General features: G+C 38.3%; 1 protein-coding gene and 1 pseudogene across 1 annotated transcript; both read left to right on the top strand.

Annotated features, from left to right (window-relative positions):
- Positions 1 to 136: 136 nt before the first annotated feature.
- On the top strand, positions 137 to 2,758 carry LOC115970091 (7-ethoxycoumarin O-deethylase-like). The gene is made up of 2 exons (XM_031089764.1): positions 137 to 1,242; positions 2,052 to 2,758. The coding sequence occupies exons 1-2, from the start codon at positions 283 to 285 to the stop codon at positions 2,670 to 2,672; spliced, it is 1,581 nt and encodes a 526-aa protein (XP_030945624.1). The 5' UTR covers positions 137 to 282; the 3' UTR covers positions 2,673 to 2,758.
- A 6,366-nt stretch (positions 2,759 to 9,124) lies between these two features.
- LOC115970268 lies at positions 9,125 to 14,125 on the top strand (annotated as a pseudogene).
- Positions 14,126 to 18,478: the final 4,353 nt, after the last annotated feature.

Below are 18,478 nucleotides of genomic sequence, written 5' to 3' on the forward strand. Positions count from 1 at the left end.
TATCAATAACATTTTTACTTCTTTTTTATTTTTATTATTTTGTGTATATATATATATATAAAATAGTTATAAACTCCAAACGGTATATTGGTATTAACTGTTATCCGAAATATATCGTGTCAATAACCAAATCGATACAGCATTAGATACGGTATTGATTCTCGGAGCAGGATTATCTTTGTCCTGTTGACTTACTGTCCAAGCCCTTTGCCAATTCCATGCCTACAAAAGCTTTATATATATCGCCAACACGGGTTGCCTTGAATCGTAAACCCCACTACCATGACTCTCTTCTCAGATCTCCTCCACAGTCTTAGCCATGGAAATCACCAACTTTCAAGCTCACTCCTCACTCTTTTTATTGTCATCTTTACGCTCTCTTGGTACGCATGGATTCACAACACCAACAAATCTCACAAAAGAAGCTCTCCACACCCACTGCCGCCAGGTCCACGTGGCGTCCCGTTATTCGGCAACCTCCTCTCTTTCGACCCAGAGCTTCATTCCTACTTCGCTGGCCTGGCCCAAATCTACGGACCCATATACAAGCTCCGTCTCGGCAACAAGCTAGGTATCGTGGTCACCTCACCTTCCGTGGCTCGCCAAGTGCTCAAAGACCAAGATGTCACCTTTGCAAACCGTGACCCGACCGAAGCGGGTCGGGCTGCCACCTATGGTGGGTCCGATATAGCATGGACCTCATATGGGCCTGAGTGGCGGATGTTGAGAAAAGTTTGTGTGCTCAAGTTGCTTAGTAATACAACATTGGACTCTGTTTACACGCTTCGTCGGAAACAGGTTCGGGAAACTGTTGGGTACCTTTATAGTCGGGTCGGGTCGCCCGTGAACATCGGGGAACAGATGTTCTTGACGGTGCTGAACGCGATTACCAACATGTTGTGGGGTGGAACAGTGGAGGGGGAAGAGAGGTCTAGGGTAGGGGCAGAGTTCAGAGAAGTTATGTCGAAGATGATGGAGATTTCGGTGAAGCCCAACATCTCGGATTTTTATCCGGGTTTGGCCCGGTTTGACTTGCAAGGAATAAAGAGGCAGATGGATGGGTTGGCCCGAAGGTTTGATCGGATCTTTGATGCTATAATTGATCAACGGCTGAAGATTGATGATGAAGGTGGGAGCAAAGACAAGGTCAGTAAGGATTTTTTGGAGTTTTTGCTGAAATTGAAGGATGAAGGTGATTCCAAGACGCCTCTGAACATGACCAACGTCAAGGCCCTTCTCATGGTACTTTCTATTTTTTATTCTTTCACAATTCAGTAATAGTACCAAATTAATAAAATTTGTCGTCATATACTTATGTAGATTAATAAAACACAATTTTTATATATTTTAAAAATAATTATATTCAATATTTTTATAATTTTTTTTTTCAAGAGTGGAAACAATTTCCCTTAAAATAAATGCTTCCAAAAACTCACATTACAACTGTGGAAATGTTGGTTATATATAATTGGAATAAAAGTATTATTCAACTTATATTTTTGAATGTCTTCTACGTTCTTTTATTTGAATCAAAGGAAATATGAAAAAATGGAGTATTTTTTGGGTTGTTCGGTAGGGAAGTTTAAACTCACATTTTCAAATTTTTTGAAACCAACTCACATTTTCAAATTTTAAATTATTTTATATATATTTTTATATTTTTTTTCACTTACATGTATTTAAAAAAATTACAAATAATATTATTCAAAGTTCTTTTTGGTTCCAAAAATTCGAAAAAGTTGATCGATTAAAGAGTGGGTAAAAGTCATAAAAATAACAACACAATTTAATTTGAAAAGTTCCCAACTCGTACTCGAATCAGGTCAACTTCGAACACATGATCCAACTCGTTTGTAAGGTTAATCGTGTACCACATTGGAAAATCTTTTAGTTTAAAAGGAAATACTAAAGCTACTCTACATTTTACTACATAAAGCATATTTAAATTAACGTGGTAATTAATGTGATTAGTGTATTTTAGTCCATATCTGAATTATTTTGTTTTTTTCTTTTTTTCAACTAGTTTTTTTTTTAATGTATATTGGGAAGAGGATATGGTGGTTGGTGGGACAGACACATCCACAAACACAATCGAGTTTGCAATGGCTGAAATTATGAATAACCCGGAGGTGATGAGGAAAACCCAACAAGAATTAGAGGCTGTAGTTGGCAAAGATAACATTGTAGAAGAGTTCCACATTCACAATTTACCATACTTACATGCTGTGATGAAAGAAACACTACGGTTGCACCCAGCCTTGCCATTTTTAGTCCCTCATTGCCCTAGTAAGACGTGCATTGTGGGAGGCTACACCATTCCAAAAGGGTCTCAAGTCTTTGTGAATGTTTGGGCGATACAAAGAGACCCTTCTATTTGGGAAAATCCATTGAATTTTGATCCAGAGAGGTTCTTGAATAGTAAATGGGACTATAGTGGAAGTGACTTCAATTATTTTCCATTTGGATCTGGCCGACGAATATGTGTTGGAGTAGCTATGGCTGAGAGGATGGTCATGTATTCACTTGCTACGCTTCTACATTCTTTTGATTGGAAATTGCCTCAAGGAGAGGAGTTGGACTTTACAGAAAAGTTTGGTATTGGACTGAAAAAGAAGATCCCTCTTGTTGGGATACCTACCCCAAGGTTGATTGATATATCTTTGTATGAGTAAGCGAGGAGCTTGTGATGTAATGAGTGGAATTGCAATATCCAATACTCCATACCATCATATAAGACTATAACCTGTTTAGGTACTATCTTTTGAATTTCCAAAACCCATTTCGAATTTACAGACCAATCAAATTATAATCTAAGGGGTGAAACATTCATTTACAATCATGTTCTCACAAAATTAATTAGAATAACAAAAGCAAAAAAATTAATAATAAAAGAGGGGCAGAGACACCAATCAGACCCTATCTTGGTCGCATGTCCTTGGTGGAAGGGTGGAGGACTAAGGTAGAGATGTTGCTTAAGAGGGGAAGAGTGCAATAGAGATATTGTCAATGGAGGGAACGGCAGTGAAAGAGGCTTGGTGGTTTTACAGATGGAGGGCCTTGGGATTATCTAGCGATGGAGTAAATATTTAGCGGGGGAAGTAAGGAAGAAATTTAAATAATTATTAGAAATGGAAATAATAAAAATTATCATTTAATTGAAGTAAAGAACGAATAGAGAGGCTATTGAAATATGTTTGGAAAAGTGAATAGATAAAATAGAAAGTGGGTTTTTTTGTTCCAATTTGGATTAGAAAACAAGAGCATCTACACGGCTCTTCAAAGCCAAATTTCTCTCCAATTTGGATAGTAAACCCACAAGTTTGATCTTCAATAGACTCTCTACCTTCCTGATTCTTTTTTAAAAGAGCTACCGTGACTCTCCATGCATGAAGAGCCATTGTAGCTCCATACAAAAAATTTTGGGACAAAATATTTAACATATTCTTTTCTTTAATTCTTTCTCTCCCTATCAACGTCCCTCTCTCTCTCTCTCTCTTTCTCTCTCTCTCTCTCATAGAAGTATAGAACAACTTCCTTCTCTCATTAAAAAAAAACATAGCCCAAAAAAGGAAAAAAAGGAAAAAAGGAAGATATCGATATAGACTAAGTGTGCGTTTGGGAAGTAATGAAAATTATATATTATTTCACTATTTAGCTTATTTTTGCTACTATTCATGGGCCTCACTACATTTTTTGGTACTATTCATGACCTCACTGTACTATTTCTACTAACTTTTACTTTTATCTACAATACTTTCAACAATAAGTTTTCAGTATTAACAAAATAAGCGGTATCCAAATAAACTTTAAGTACAATGGTTGTGCTGACAATATGATTCTCTCTCTCTCTCTCTCTCTCTTATCTGAGTGGGTGAAGAAGACGTTGAGGAAAAACTGTTGGGGAGAAAATGAATGGATAACAAATTGACAGATATTTGATCTACAATACTTTCAACAATAAGTTTTCAGTATTAACAAAATAAGCGGTATCCAAATAAACTTTAAGTACAATGGTTGTGCTGACAATATGATTCTCTCTCTCTCTCTCTCTCTCTCTCTCTCTCTCTCTCATTTGAATGGGGAAGAAGGCATTGAGGAAAAACTCTTGGGGAGAAAATTAATGGATAAAAAATTGACATATATGAGAAGAAAAAAGTAATTAAAAAAAGGAATAAAAACTGATAAGGGTAAAAATCTGGTCTGACGGGCCTCCTTTAAATGGGCCTGACGGATCAATGTCTGTGGGCCAATAGAAGGCGAGCCCAAAACTTATACAAAGGCCTATATAGTAGGAACCCTAGATGGAAATTACTTGCGACACACATCTAATCACTATGGGAACCCTAGGTAAATGAAATTCTAGTATGAAGAGGATTTCGGAAGATACGCATGTAAATGGAGATCTTCTCTATAAGGAAAGTGTCTTGTCCATCACGTTTGGGGCAATTCAAGAGGATTCCTAGAAGGAATAGACTTCTACACCAAGGAAGAGAGGTCAACCTTTTACTACTATAAAAACCCCAATACCCTCACAAATCGGGGTACGCATAATTAACCCCTCTCTAGCACTCTAGAGTTGAGAATAGTTCTAACTTGACCTATGGAGGGTATTTGGCCGGCATCACACCGGTGCTTTCTGTTAGGTCAATTCTTTCTTCTTATAGGTCGCTATTTCAAGCATGTGAGGATTGTGTACCTCACTAGTGATTTTTATGGCATCATCAAAAACAATTTTTTTTTTTTTTTTTTTTTATAAATAAAATAAGGAAATGATAAAGAGAGTGTTGGAGAGAGTGTTAAAAAGTGGTTTGGTAAAAAAGAAAAAAAAAACTTTAAATTTGGGTGAAAATTTAAAGATGCTCCTCAAAATTAAAAAAGTGGTTTGTGATAAATGCTATGCTCTCTCTCTCTCTCTCTCTCTCTCTCTCATAGAAGTATAGAACAACTTCCTCCTCTCGTCCAAAAAAAAAAAAAAAAAACCCAAAAAAGGAAAAATGAAAATATCAATGTGGACTAAGTGTAATGGTCGTGCTGCTGATATGACTCTCTCTCTCTCTCTCTCTCTCATTTGATAGGTGAAGAAGACGTTTGAGGAAAAACTCTTGAAGAGAAAATTAATGAATAAGAAATTGATAGATATGAGAAGAAAAAATAATTAAAAAAAGGAATAAAAATAATTTTATAAAATAAAATAAGGAAGAAATAAAAAGAGCGTTGGAGAGAGTGTTAAAAAAGTTTTTTTTTATTTAAATAAAATAGAAAAAAAAAACTTTAAATTTCGGTGAAAAGTTAAAGATGCTCCTCAAATATATATATATATATATATATATATTTTTTTTTAAGTGGTTTGTAATAAATGCTATGTTCACATATCTTTACAAACATTTTTACAATAAATTTTAAGTGGCATATGGTTACTAACTTGTTACTAGCGGGCGAAAAATTAATTTTAGTGATGGATTCAAATTAAAACCAGTAACTTACTACTTAGGATTTATTGTGAAAATAGTGTAGATGTAACACAAGTGCAAAGAGTTTATATCTATACTATATATAAGAGGATTCCCCTCTTTCAATTGGATTTTTATTTGGTTCAAAAATACCCTCATTAATGAATGGCAACTTCATTTAGAAATAGGGTCATAAATGTCAAATAATAAATTTTATTTTGAATTCAAAAAGAGAATTCCTAAAATTTAGAATTTTTTTCGCTTTATGTTCAAAAAGGAAATTACATTTACTACTTATCTCTAAAGTTTATCATTTTTATTTATTTGAAAAATAAATAAAAAATAATTCTAAATTATAATAGATGCAAATTATTAATGTAAGGAGTAGATTTGGCTCCCCTAGCCCAAAGGGTGGATGGATTCAAGTCCAAAAAGTCCAATACAATGAATTTGTAGAGAGTAGGTTAGAAAACAAGACTTTAACGAATTAGACAACCACTAAAGTGGATTCAGATAACAAGAAAATAAAGATAGACTGGTTTAATCTGAAGAAAAATCGTCCTCAGTATAGTCCGAGGAGATTAGTTCTTATATATATCTCTCAAGTTTGATTACAAGTTAAGTTCGGGATTGCTAGAGTGTTTCTTTTTCTATTTCTCGATCTCTACTCCATGGAGGGTCTCTTACATTATATAGTTCTCTTTAGGCGATCTTGACCCTCCACTTTTTGATCATCCAAGCCACTACTTGAGTGCTTGTCCCATCGAACACCCTTTCAGGCCCTCAATGAGTTGGGGCAGCCAAAGTAACATTGTTCAGAGGTTTTCTCCACATTAATGCAACCAGAAAGTTAGCTGCAGAGCATTTAATGTAGTGGTAGCAGCTTTCCCTTGAGATATTTCATGGCCTCCCTACGCCCTGTTCCTTCTTGATACTTATCTTAATCAGTGGAATTGTCTAGAACGTTGCTTTTGATGTTAGACTGTAAGCTCCCACCTTGGCTTTGCTTAGCTGAGGAGACATTCATCCTTGAACCACCTTTTTGGATGATCATGATCACACTTCACTTCTTCACTTACGAACACGAATTCTCATGAAAGTGTTTACTCGTTCTCGGCCTACTTGATGTTCCTTAGATTGGGCCTTCAGCCCAACGTATACATAGATATGTGCTCCTGGGTCTATCACCCCTACAATAGCCCCTCGAGATTCTTCTTTTTGGCTCTTCGGGAAGAAATGAAGATTTCAATGTCACTATAGACACCCTGTGCTCACCGTATACTGCCCCTGACTGTGAAGATGCCTTTTTAACTGCCTAGATCAATTATCCTTCTTATTTTAGTGCTCATACATTGAACCTACAAACTCATCCAACCTATTCGTACCCTCACAAATTTCAAAAGCCTGTCCAAGGAGACCATTCCTCTCTACGTAAGTCTTTATAAACCCTTTCATTTATTTTTCAATCTATTTTTCTTTCTTTGTGTCTTTTTCTCTTCGACTCTTCTTTTTTCTCATTATCTTCTTAGTACCTTCAAGTCTCTCTTAGGAATGGGTAGGTTCGCCTATTTGGTAGACTCCGAGGAAGGTATAGAGAGTTTTAGAGCTTTGTATAGGATTCCTCTTGGAGTGTCCATTAGGTATTGTAAGGACAGAGAATGGTACGAGAAAAGGTAAGAGGAAGAAGTGGTAATCCCAATGATTGCCTTTATAGAGGGTGGGATGAGAATTCCTATGGGTACCGTAACCAGAGACTACTTTAGGGCTTATAGGTTAGCTTCCACCCAATGCGCCCCCAACATGTTTAGGACTCTAGGGAGTGCAAACGCTCTTAATGAAAAGATGGGCTTAAGGCTTACCCATCATGATGTCAACTGGATTTACAACCTCCACCACCTAAAAGGGTAGTGGTATTACCTAAAATCAAGGTACCCTGAGATTAGGCTTATTCAATGCCACCCTGAATCCAACAAAGGACTGAATAATGATTTCTTGATCGTGTTAGGGGAGTGGCATGATGGCCTACCTTGCCCAATGAGAGAGGGGCAACCAAGTGAGGTTTTAGGTTTAGGACGATTACTTTAAAGTTACCCCCTTCCCCTTGATTTGTGCCATTCCTGTTTCTGATAGCTTTTTGTTTTCCTAATGATTTTGCAGATGGACACGCTATTGAGCCCAACTTCAACCTGGTCAACAAAGAGAGCCTAGAAAAAATACTCAAGGCCAAGATTTTTGTACACAAGGACGGTCAATTACGGGCGGCTCACTTAATCCTAGGATACACGCCGATCTCATCTAGCTTCCAGGCACCTAAGGGCATAATTAAAGCTAAGGACCCTCTTCTACACCAGATAAGTGTAGCTACCCCGAGTTTTCTTATCACTGGTCCCATCCTAGAATGCGTCCTAACCACCAACCCTATTCCCGAAGGTATACCTAAGGTAGCATTGCCATTTCAACAAGCTGTCGAGGAAGAGGCAACGCCATCACAGCTTGCCAACAAGGAGGAGGAAGAGGTAGTTGACATCTCTGAATCCGAAGATGATTTCGAAGTCTTCAGCTGACTTCAATCCTTTGAAGTTCCTACCGTGGATTTTAGCTACTCCCCCTCTGCCCAAGTGAGTTAGATACAAGAGGATATGGGGATACAACGCAAACCTAGGGCTAGCCTCATGGAGGTGATGGAGTTCCAAGTTGGAAGAAAGGTGCCTGAGGCAGCCACTCAAACTAAGCTCCCCCTTCTTCCCACTATTCATGACCCCCAACAGGAGATTGCTGATAAAAAGAGGAAACGAGAGCAGAAAGGGAAGGAGGTAGTGGAAGAGGGCTGAGGTGGCCTTCCTAAGGAGATGGAGCCTCAAAAAAGGGCCAAGGTCACCAAGACTGGCTAGATAAAGTCCCTGGGTGATGGAGCGCTGGGAGATAAGGGACGAAATCTTTGCGCTAAGGTTCCAAACTGGAACCCCCCTTTGGTGCTAAATGGGTCTCCTCTCCCTACGAACTCATCAATCAAGGACTTCCAAAAAGAAAAGGCCAGGTATGTAGCAAATTCTGTAAAGTAAGCTTTACTACTACTTGAGGACATGGTTGACCTAAGGACCATGAAGAAACACGAGGTGGTTCTTACCCTAAAAAGAGACCTGGCTATGGTAAGAATTTCAAACTATATATATATATATATATATAAATTTCAAACTATATATATATATATTTATCTTTATTCATTGCCAAATTTCCCTTACAGGCTGTTCAAGCCACTTTCAGAGCTGAGGAGTTGGTGGATATTTCCCACTAGCAAATGAAGGATGAGGAGGGAAGAAGGACTGTTGCTGTTGAGGCCTTCAAGGTGGCCGAGAAGAGGTTAAAGGAGTCTGATGCTAAGCTCAAGGAGTCTGAGGCTAAGCTCATCAAGGCAGAAAAGGGGTAGGAGAAGTGCTGAGGTAGCGGTGGATAATGCGGAGAGGCAGGCGGACACTCAACGCAAGCAACTCCGCTTGACTGAGGATGAGCTTGTTGCTGCTCGAAAGCAAATCAAGCTACTAAAGTAGAAACTGGAGGATGCTGAAAAGGCCAAGGATTAGGCCAAACAAGAAGGCTATGATGTGGGGGTAGTTGAGACCGAGGAAGCCCTTAAGGCCAAGGTCTTAGGGGTGTGTAGAGCATATTGCCTCCAAATGTGGAATGATGGTCTTAACCTAGTAGGGGTTGAGGCCTCCTCGGCACTCAAGAGGGCTGAGAATGTGTACTACACCCCTGTAATTTGGGCGACAGGCTCCTTAGCCTCCCAAGATGATGCAGCCCCTAACGTTGCAAGCCTTATTGAAGAGGCTTCATCCAAGGACTCTCTTCACTCCAACAGTCCTAAGGAAGTGGTAGAGCAAGCCGACCTAGTTGATAAAGAGAAAGAAGTCTCTAAGGAGGTCACCCCTGAGATGACCAAACCCTCAGATGCGCCCAAGGATTCTTCCAAGGAGCGAATGGGTTCTCAAAATATGGAGTTGGTTTTGGCAACTCTCCTTATCCCTGCCAAGGAAGACCCCAAGGGTAAGAGTTTAGGATCCTCGGTAGCAGCAACCTCTCAGCCCACCAAGACTCCAAAAGATAAACTTGTAATAAAGATGAAATCATGAACTATCTTTTGTTGTTGTTGTTATTTATTTATTTTTTTTTTCCAAAACTTGTAATTTATTTTGATCCTACATAATCAACTTCGCCTCTTCCTAAGGCTCAAATCAATGATGATTATAAGTTTTTCTTTCATATTTGTGATGTTTGTATTGATCTTGACATAGTCTCTGTCTTATCTAACTCTCATCTAACTTGGAAATGAGATATAGCTCCATTCATGTATACAAATGGTATAACACACACTCATGTTAGACTCCACCTAACTCTCTTCCCATTACTAAGTTAAACAGCTGGATACAATAATCAGACCTTAAACAGATCATAGATATACTTTCAATTGCTTTAAGTGATCCTTAAAAGCACGCAATTGATCATGTCACTTCAATGAAAATCTATCTCATTCAGCATGGTAAATCCTATCAGACACTTAAATAATCAATGGGAAGTGTTAACTTATTCAAGATAGGTGGTCTGAGGATCTAGATATAACGCGAGTTCTATTTAACATTTAAAAAAATGATTAAAACATATCAATTTACACAAGGTATGTGGTTCAAGGATCCAGGCATGACCAAGTTTCTGTTTGATACTTAGAAAAATGATTAAAACATATCAATTTAGACAAGGTATGTGGTCCAAGGATCCAGGCATGACTAAGTTTATGTTTGATACTTAGGAAAATACCATGAAGTATTAATTTATCCAAAGTAGATAGTCTGAAGAACCAGACATAATTGAGGTTCTGTTTAACACTTAGATAGATGTCAAAAAGTATTAATTTACCCAAAGCATTTGGTCCGAAGAGCCAGGCATGGCTAAGGTTCTATTTAACACTTAGATAGATAATTTAAAAATATCAATTTACCTAAGGTATGTGGTCCAAGGAGCCAGGCATGACTAAGGTTCTATTTGATACTTAGGAAAATAATTAAAACATATCAATTTATGCAAGGTATGTGGTTCGAGGATCCAGGCATGACCAAGTTTCTGTTTGATACTTAGGAAAATATCATGAAGCATTAATTTACCCAAAGTAGATGGTCTGAGGAACCAGACATAACTAAGGTTCTGTTGAACACTTAGATAGATGTCAAAAAGTATTAATTTACCCAAAGCATGTGGTCCGAAGAGCCAAGCATGGCTAAGGTTCAGTTTAACACTTATATAGATGATTTAAAAATATCAATTTACCCAAGGTATGTGGTTCGGGGAACTAGACATGACCAATGTTCTGTTTGGTATTCAAACAAATAGAAGAATGCATGACACGCAATATAACAAACCCAAACGTGGTAAAGAAAGCTTTCATTAATAATAATACATTCTCAGGTTGTTTACATTCCAGGGGCATGATACAACCTTTTCCTCTAAGTCTTCAAGATGATATGTAACTATTCTAGCCACTGATGTGATACGATATGACCTTTCCCAGTTTTTCCCTTTGCTGGGTTCTTTGTAGTACCCAAAACCTTTCTTAGCACCAAATCTCCAAGTGCCAGTGGCCTTAGCTTCATGTTGATATCATACCCTTACTTGAGCTTGTGTTGATAATAGGCCAATTGGACCATGGCATTTTCTCTTCGTTTTTCAATTAAGTCTAAGCTCTTTTCCAATAGCCCATCATTGTTGCTCGGAGTGAAAGAACTCATTCTCAGCATTGGGAATTTAGTCTCTAGAGGAATAACAGCCTCAGCACCATAAGTCATTAAAAAGGGTGTCTCCCCTGTTGACCTGCGAGTTGTGGTCTGATATGTCCAAAGGATGTGAGACAACTTTTCCACCCATTTTTTGGTCGTATCATCCAACCTCTTCTTGAGTCTGTTTACTATGACCTTATTGACAGTCTCTGCTTGTCCATTCCCTTATGGATAAGCCTGGGTGGAATATCTATTTGTAATCCCATGGTCATAATAGTATCTCCTGAAAGTCTTGCTATCAAACTAAAGGCCATTGTTCGAGATGAGGGTATGAAGGATCCCAAACCGAGTGACAATATTCTTCCAAATAAATCTCTTGGCATCCATGTCCCTGATATTTGCCAATGGTTCAGCTTTAATCCATTTGGTGAAGTAATCTGTGTCGACCAGCAGATATCTCTTATTCCCTGATGCCTTAAGGAAAAGGCCCACGATGTCCAAGCCCCATTGAGCAAATGGCCAAGGGTTGGATAGAGGGTTGAGAGCTCCCCCTGGTTGGTGAATGTTTGGGGCAAATCTTTGGCATTGGTCACACTTCTTCACATACTACTGCGCTTCCTTCTACATATTTAGCCACCAATACCCCTGAGTGAGGGCTCTGTGAGACAAGGACCTGCCTCCGGTGTGGCTTCCACAAATCCTTTCATGTAGCTTTTCTAGGAGTAGTTCTGATATTTCTGGGTGTATGCATAATAAGTATGGCTCAGAAAAAGAGTGTTTATACAATTTTTGGTCCTCGGAAAGCCAAGACCGAGGAGCCTTTCTTCGCACCTTGTTGGCCTCGGATTTGCTCTTGGGCAAGATATTTTCCTTAAGGAATAGCATAATGGAGTCCATCTAGCTAGGACTCACCCTAATCTGATGAATATGAACCACATTTTTCCCTACTTCAGTAGGTTTACACAAGTCTTCCACAAGGTAATACCTCCATTGCCACCAGGTCCCTGTGGCTTGCCAATTATTGGGTACCTTCCATTTCTAGGCACTGAGCTTCATAGGAAATTTGAGGAATTGGCAGGGGTCTATGGACCAATTTACAAGGTTTGGCTTGGACAAAAATGATGTGTAGTGGTAAATTCGACATCACTAGTGAAAGAAGTGGTTCGTGACCAAGACACAATATTTTGTAACCGTGACCCTCCCATAGCTGCACTAGCTGCCACTTTTGGAGGAGCTGATTTTGCATTTTCATCATATGGTCCTGATTGGAGGAAGCTGCGCAAGATATTTGTGCGAGAGATGCTAAGTAATGCAAATCCTGAGAGCTCTTACACCCTATGAAGAGAAGAAGTTAAGAATTCGATTAGAAATGTGTATGACAAAATTGGCACCCCCATAGATTTCGGGGAATTGACATTTGTGACAGTGATAAATACGATGTTGAACATGTTGTGGGGTGGCACGCTACAAGGAGAGGAAGGGGCTTGGTTTAAAAAATTGATAGCTGAACAAATGGTGCTATTTGGAAAACCAGATGTTTCAGACCTTTTCCCAGTGCTTGCAAGGTTTGATTTACAAGGGATTGAGAGGCAGTCAAAGAAATTTTTCAATGGTCTGAGAACATTCTTGATACTGCAATTGAAAAGTGGATGAATTCCAACGAAGGCAAAGAAGATGGGACAGGAAAGTTTGAACAAAAGGACTTCTTGCAATTTCTGTTGGAGCTAAAGGAAAAAAATGACGCTGCAACATCAATTAGCATGACTCAAGTCAAGGCCTTGCTTTGGGTTTTCCCAATTTTCTACTCTCTAGTTTGTACTAAATTAATTCAAAGTCAACAAGGAAGAGTCAACCTAGACCTAGACAATCTAAAGTAAAACCTTGTTAGACTAAGCTCAAACTGTTTTGATAAATCCAGCCTCCATAGTTAATGTCACATTCTTGGTAATTCCTTTTCATTTTGTTTATTTTGAGTTAAGTTCATAGTTTATAATGCATGGGCACATGATAAATTTTGATATTACTTGAACTTCTAGTATAACATTTCCCAGGCACGGAAACGTTGCTTAATATTCTGCTTGTGCCATCCATTGAATACCTTAAGTTGTTAAAAGGTATGAACGGTTCATATTCTGAATTAGAAATAACATTGGTCTATATTCTAGAGGTCTTGTGTGTGAAGCCAAAATGGGGAGAGGGGGATTAGGGTTTTACTGGATGCACTATAAATTTGTTGTAAATCCTTTATTTTCTAATTGCGAAGATTTTCATTGCTTACTCTTGTGGATGTAGGCACACTGTTGAACCACTTAAAACTTGGTGTTGATTTTATCTATTTTCTCTCTATTCTTTTTACTAATATTGATAAGATTTGAAATTTACAACGTAAGTTTTTAACAGGACATAATGGTGGGTGGATCCGAGACCACAGCAACCATGGTAGAATGGGTGATGGCAGAGCTAAGGCAGCATTCAGAAGCAATGAGAAAAGTCAATGAAGAATTAACAGAAATTGTGGGATCAAACAGCTTAGTAGAAGAATCCCATTTGCCCAAATTACACTATTTAGATGCTATCATTAAGGAGACATGCTGCTTGCTCCCTGCGCTTCCTTTCTTAGTACCTCGTTGTCCAAGCCAATCTAGCACTATTGGTGGGTACTATGTACCCAAAGGTACTAGGATTTTATTAAATGTTTGGGCTATACATAGGGACCCAAAGATTTAGGAGAATCCCTTGAAATTTCAACTAGAGAGGTTCCTAAATGATCCTAGCAAATTTGATTTTTCTGGCAACGATTTTAAGTATATTCCATTTGGATCTAGGAGAAGAATATGTGCAAGGATTCCACTAGCAGAGAGGACTCTAACATACACCATAGCTTCGTTCTTGCATTCTATTGAATTTTAGAAAAGAGAAAAGAGAATAAATAAATGCTCTGCTTGATTATTATTGAAAACCTGATTAGCTTATATACTGTTAGGTTCTAAAGACTTAGGTTTTTATGTATTTAGAACTCTAATTTGTATTGTTGGCAAACCATGATCAAAACAATGTGTTTAGAAGTATTTTTGTCTAGCTCAAAGTTGTGCATTTATGTAAAGTTGGAATCGAGTTAAGGCAGGAAAGCATTGTGCCTTTCGGCTTGGCTCGATCGATCGAAGTTTAGGCTCGATCAATCGAAGCTCGGGAAGAATGTTTTTTCTGCAGAATTTTCCAACTCAGCCCTAGGTGTTTTAAAACATTTTTAGGGTTTCTTATTTGTCCTAAGTATAAAAGGCAAACCCTAGCCACGTTTTAGTGTTGCTCATATTGCGATTTGTGTAAATCTCTTGTGAGATCTAGAGGAGCTTTCCTTTACACAAACTTAGGGTTTTCAAGGAGGAGATATTATCTACACCTTGATGATCAACTCAGTTGCTGCCATTGAAGCTTAAAGAAAATACAAGTGGGTGTTCTTGTATCTGGTAGTGAATCCAAGAAAGAAGGAGTCCGTGGATTTGGAGTTTGCACGTGGTCGTGTCAGTAAGTTCTACTGGTTGGTAGCAATAAGAAGTCAAGCGTGGGGGCTTGTAAGTCTTATTGTATGAACTTCGATTCTTTCAAGATAGTGGATTCAAGTTTACCTTGAGGATAGCTAGGTCAAATCCTCCTCAGGTTTTTACCGGTTTAGTTTCCTGGGTGATCATATCTTGTGTTATTTATTTTTCCGCTGCTATACATTGATTTGATATTGTGATAACCTAGACTTGTTTAATTGGACTAAGTAACAACTTGGCTGATTACCTAGGTTAAATCAATTGTTTTAAGGGGTCTAAAAACTATCATATACATTGAGTCACTAACACATTAACAAACTTAACAAACCAGTCTACTAATAACTAACTCAAATATCACATGATCAGCACGTGATGACTTAAACAGCAATAACAGTAAACATAAAACTACAGTAGCACAGCAGTGGCATTTAAACGACTTGCAACTTGCACCAAACTTGACTGGTACTTCTTCAGTACTCCCCATCAAGATGGAGCATATATGTTACTCATGCCCATCTTGCCGAGTAAGTTGCTAAACTGTTGATGCCCTAGAGGCTTTGTAAGCAAGTCTGCCAATTGATGCTTAGTTGAGACATGGAAGGTTTTAACTAGACCATCTTATATCTTCTCCCTCACAAAATGACAGTCCAGCTCTATATGCTTAATCCTCTCATGATAGACAGGGTTAGTTGCAATGTGGATTGCATCTTTACTATCATAGTACAGAAGAGCAAGTTGATCATGACTGATTGACAAGTCTTTAAGCAAGTCTTTTAGCCATACAAACTCACTGACAACAGTAGCCATAGACCTGTACTCTAATTCAGCAAAAGACCTGGACATAGTGTGCTGCTTTTTGGACTTCTAGGAAATTAAGGACTTACCCAAAAATACACAAAATCCAATGATAGATCTCCTTGTATTAGGACAGTTGGCCCAATCCGCATCACAGTAAACTTTCAAGTGCAAATTTGAGGTTGCTGAGAAAAAGAGACCTTGTCCAGGTGTCCTTTTTAGATACTTAAGAATCCTGTTAGCTGCTTGGAGGTGTGGCTGTCTAGGCTGTGCAAGAAACTGACTAAGTTGGTGCACACTGTAAGCAATATCTGGTCTGGTCAATGTCAAATATATCTTCCCAACAAGTCTCCTATACTGAGAAGGATCTGTTAACAATTCTCCATGATAGTTTGAGCACCATACATTTCAATACAAGAGTCGCTTTCCCTTTTTCCTAGTCAAATACTAGTATGTGCGACAGGCTTTTGTAGCTCATAATCTCTTTTTCATTTTGAGATTTATATTTGGTGAGCTCTATTGCAAAAACAGAAAAAAAATAAAGGTGGGAAGATATATAGGCACAAGTCTACGCAAGTATCAAGATCGTCAAGACTATTGACCAATCATTCAAGACAAGCTTGAAGATTTATTTACAACAGTCACCCATAGTTTTCAAGATTTTTCCCACTAAGATATATGTGCACACATAACAAGCTAAGCTCGTAAATGCACTATGTCATTAGTACGAAGGTAGTAGGCCAAACTCACATGTGATATACACAACACAAGCGATCAAATTTTTTGAAGATTTTTCAATTTTTATGGGTTTTTGAATTTTTGAACACACTCAAAAACAGAACAAGTAAGATCAACAAAAACAAGTATAAAACAAAACTTGTAAAAGAAACATGCTATAAACAGGAAGCAATGCATGACATGATGCATGAACCTATGACCCTTAAAATTGGAAGTATTAATGCATGGATAGAGGAAGAGATCATGCATAAGTACCCTTCTGCACCCACACTTTACAAGTGTTTTGGGTGAAAGCCTTAGATGGCGAGGTACGACCAACATAACTTTCAAACCTCGGAGTGAAGCTAGCAAGGCATAGGGATATGTTTTTCAGCATTTCCATCACATCGCCAATGAGATGTCCTTCACTATTTCCCTTAGCTTGTGCTCCCCTTGGTCTTCTCCTTAAAGTTTCTTGACCACGCATCGAATTAGCCTTTTTGAGTGCATGAAGCTTGAAACAATTCGGACTTATACGCCACAATGATGACACAAATGCTTTACTTGAGGCCCCTTTTGATTTTTCGGTAATGACTTCCCTTTTTCCTTTGGTTTTGCACCAACGGTCCTCTTAAATACGGCAAGGGTCTCAGTCTCAGGCTTCACTCCTTTAAGTTTTTCATCATTCTTGGTTGATATAAACCGTATATCCTTCTTGGGTTCGCTACTAGAACTTCCTTCTCTGGTATAATCCAAACCGGTCTTATCATGTGAAGATTTCTGAGAAGATAGTACATTGTCAAGTTTCTTGGTGGAGATGCGCTTAACCTTGACATTTGCTTGAATGATTTCAAGTTCAAGAAACTTGATCTTAGAATAAGCTGCAACCAACTCTCCTTTGAGTCTTTCTTCTTCACACTTTGATTCCTTAAGTTGCACAAGTATATCCTTATGTTCTTCTTCAACCTTGTTCATCTTTTTCAAAGCAAGGTTAGCAACTTTGGTGTATTTGCCACAATCTTCTAGCAGAGAGTCATAGGCTTCTTGAAGGTTGTTCTCCCCTTCATTTTGGCATACATCTTCATCTTCGGATTCTTCAATTACCTCATCCTCAGAAATATTACCAAGTTCCTCAACCAAATTGCTCAAATCATCTTTTGACTCAACTGAGGCAATAGCCATAAAAGCCCTATAATTCCCTTCACTGTCACATTCTCCTTTAGTGTCTGAGTTTGAGCTGTCAAAATCACTAAGGGTAGTGGCAAACACTTTACCCTTCCCTCTCAGGTAGTTAGGACATTTCTTCTTGAGATGTCCATGTCCATGGCCATTGCATTCGTAACACACAATTCCTTGAGGGGATTGAAACTCCTTCCCATCTTTCTTATTAAACTTCTTCCTATCACCCTTGGAGGATGAAAACTTTCCTTTGCTGAAAGGCTTCCTACTTTTTTTCATCTTCAGAAATTTTTGGAAGTTCTTTGCAAGGAATGGTACTTCTTTCTCCACATCATCCTCCTCGGAGGAGTCGTCCATTCTCTCGGTGATGGTTTTAAGAGTAAGAGATTTGCTTGATTTATGAGAAGGTAGTCCTAACTCATATGTTTGGAGAGATCCAATTAGCTCTTGGATTTTGATCTCATCCAAGTCTTTACTCTCTTTTATAGTTATGACTTTTGCTCGGAAACTCTCTAGTAAAGACCTCAAAATCTTTCTCACCACCTTAGAATCTTCAATCTTCTCTTTGAGATTGAGCTTAGCAATTACAATTTCATTGAGCTTTCCATATAAAGAATCGAAAGCCTCATCATCTCCCATCTTAAGCTCTTCAAATCTAGTGGTAGGCATTTTGAGCTGTATGTCCTTGACTTTCTTGGTACCCTTATAGGTAGTCTTAAGGATCATCCAAGCTTCCTTGGTTATCTCCATGTGTGATATCCTATGAAATTCATCAAGGGACACACCACAGAATATAGCGTTAATGGCTTTACTATTCGCATTAGCTAATGCAGGAGCTACCTTGTCCCATTCAGACTTGGTTGTTGTGGGTTTAATATACCCATTCTCAACGGAATCCCAAACAGACTCATCTATAGCACACAAGAAAGCCCTCAGTTGAAGACATGCAAGTCTCTCCAAGATTCAAGTTGAAGAAGTGCTGTTCATTAAATTTTGACAGCTAGCTCAACAGCTAGCTATCTATCGAGCTTAA

Source organism: Quercus lobata, chromosome 12, assembly GCF_001633185.2.
Source record: "Quercus lobata isolate SW786 chromosome 12, ValleyOak3.0 Primary Assembly, whole genome shotgun sequence".
NCBI classification, from domain to species: Eukaryota; Viridiplantae; Streptophyta; class Magnoliopsida; order Fagales; family Fagaceae; genus Quercus; species Quercus lobata.

What these genes read in the sequence shown, in the direction of transcription:
- LOC115970091 (XM_031089764.1), top strand. Translation starts at nt 283, where the DNA reads ATGACTCTCTTCTCAGATCTCCTCCACAGTCTTAGCCATGGAAATCAC. An exon ending in ACGTCAAGGCCCTTCTCATG is followed by an intron (nt 1,243 to 2,051) that starts GTACTTTCTATT and finishes TATTGGGAAGAG; the next exon opens with GATATGGTGGTTGGTGGGAC.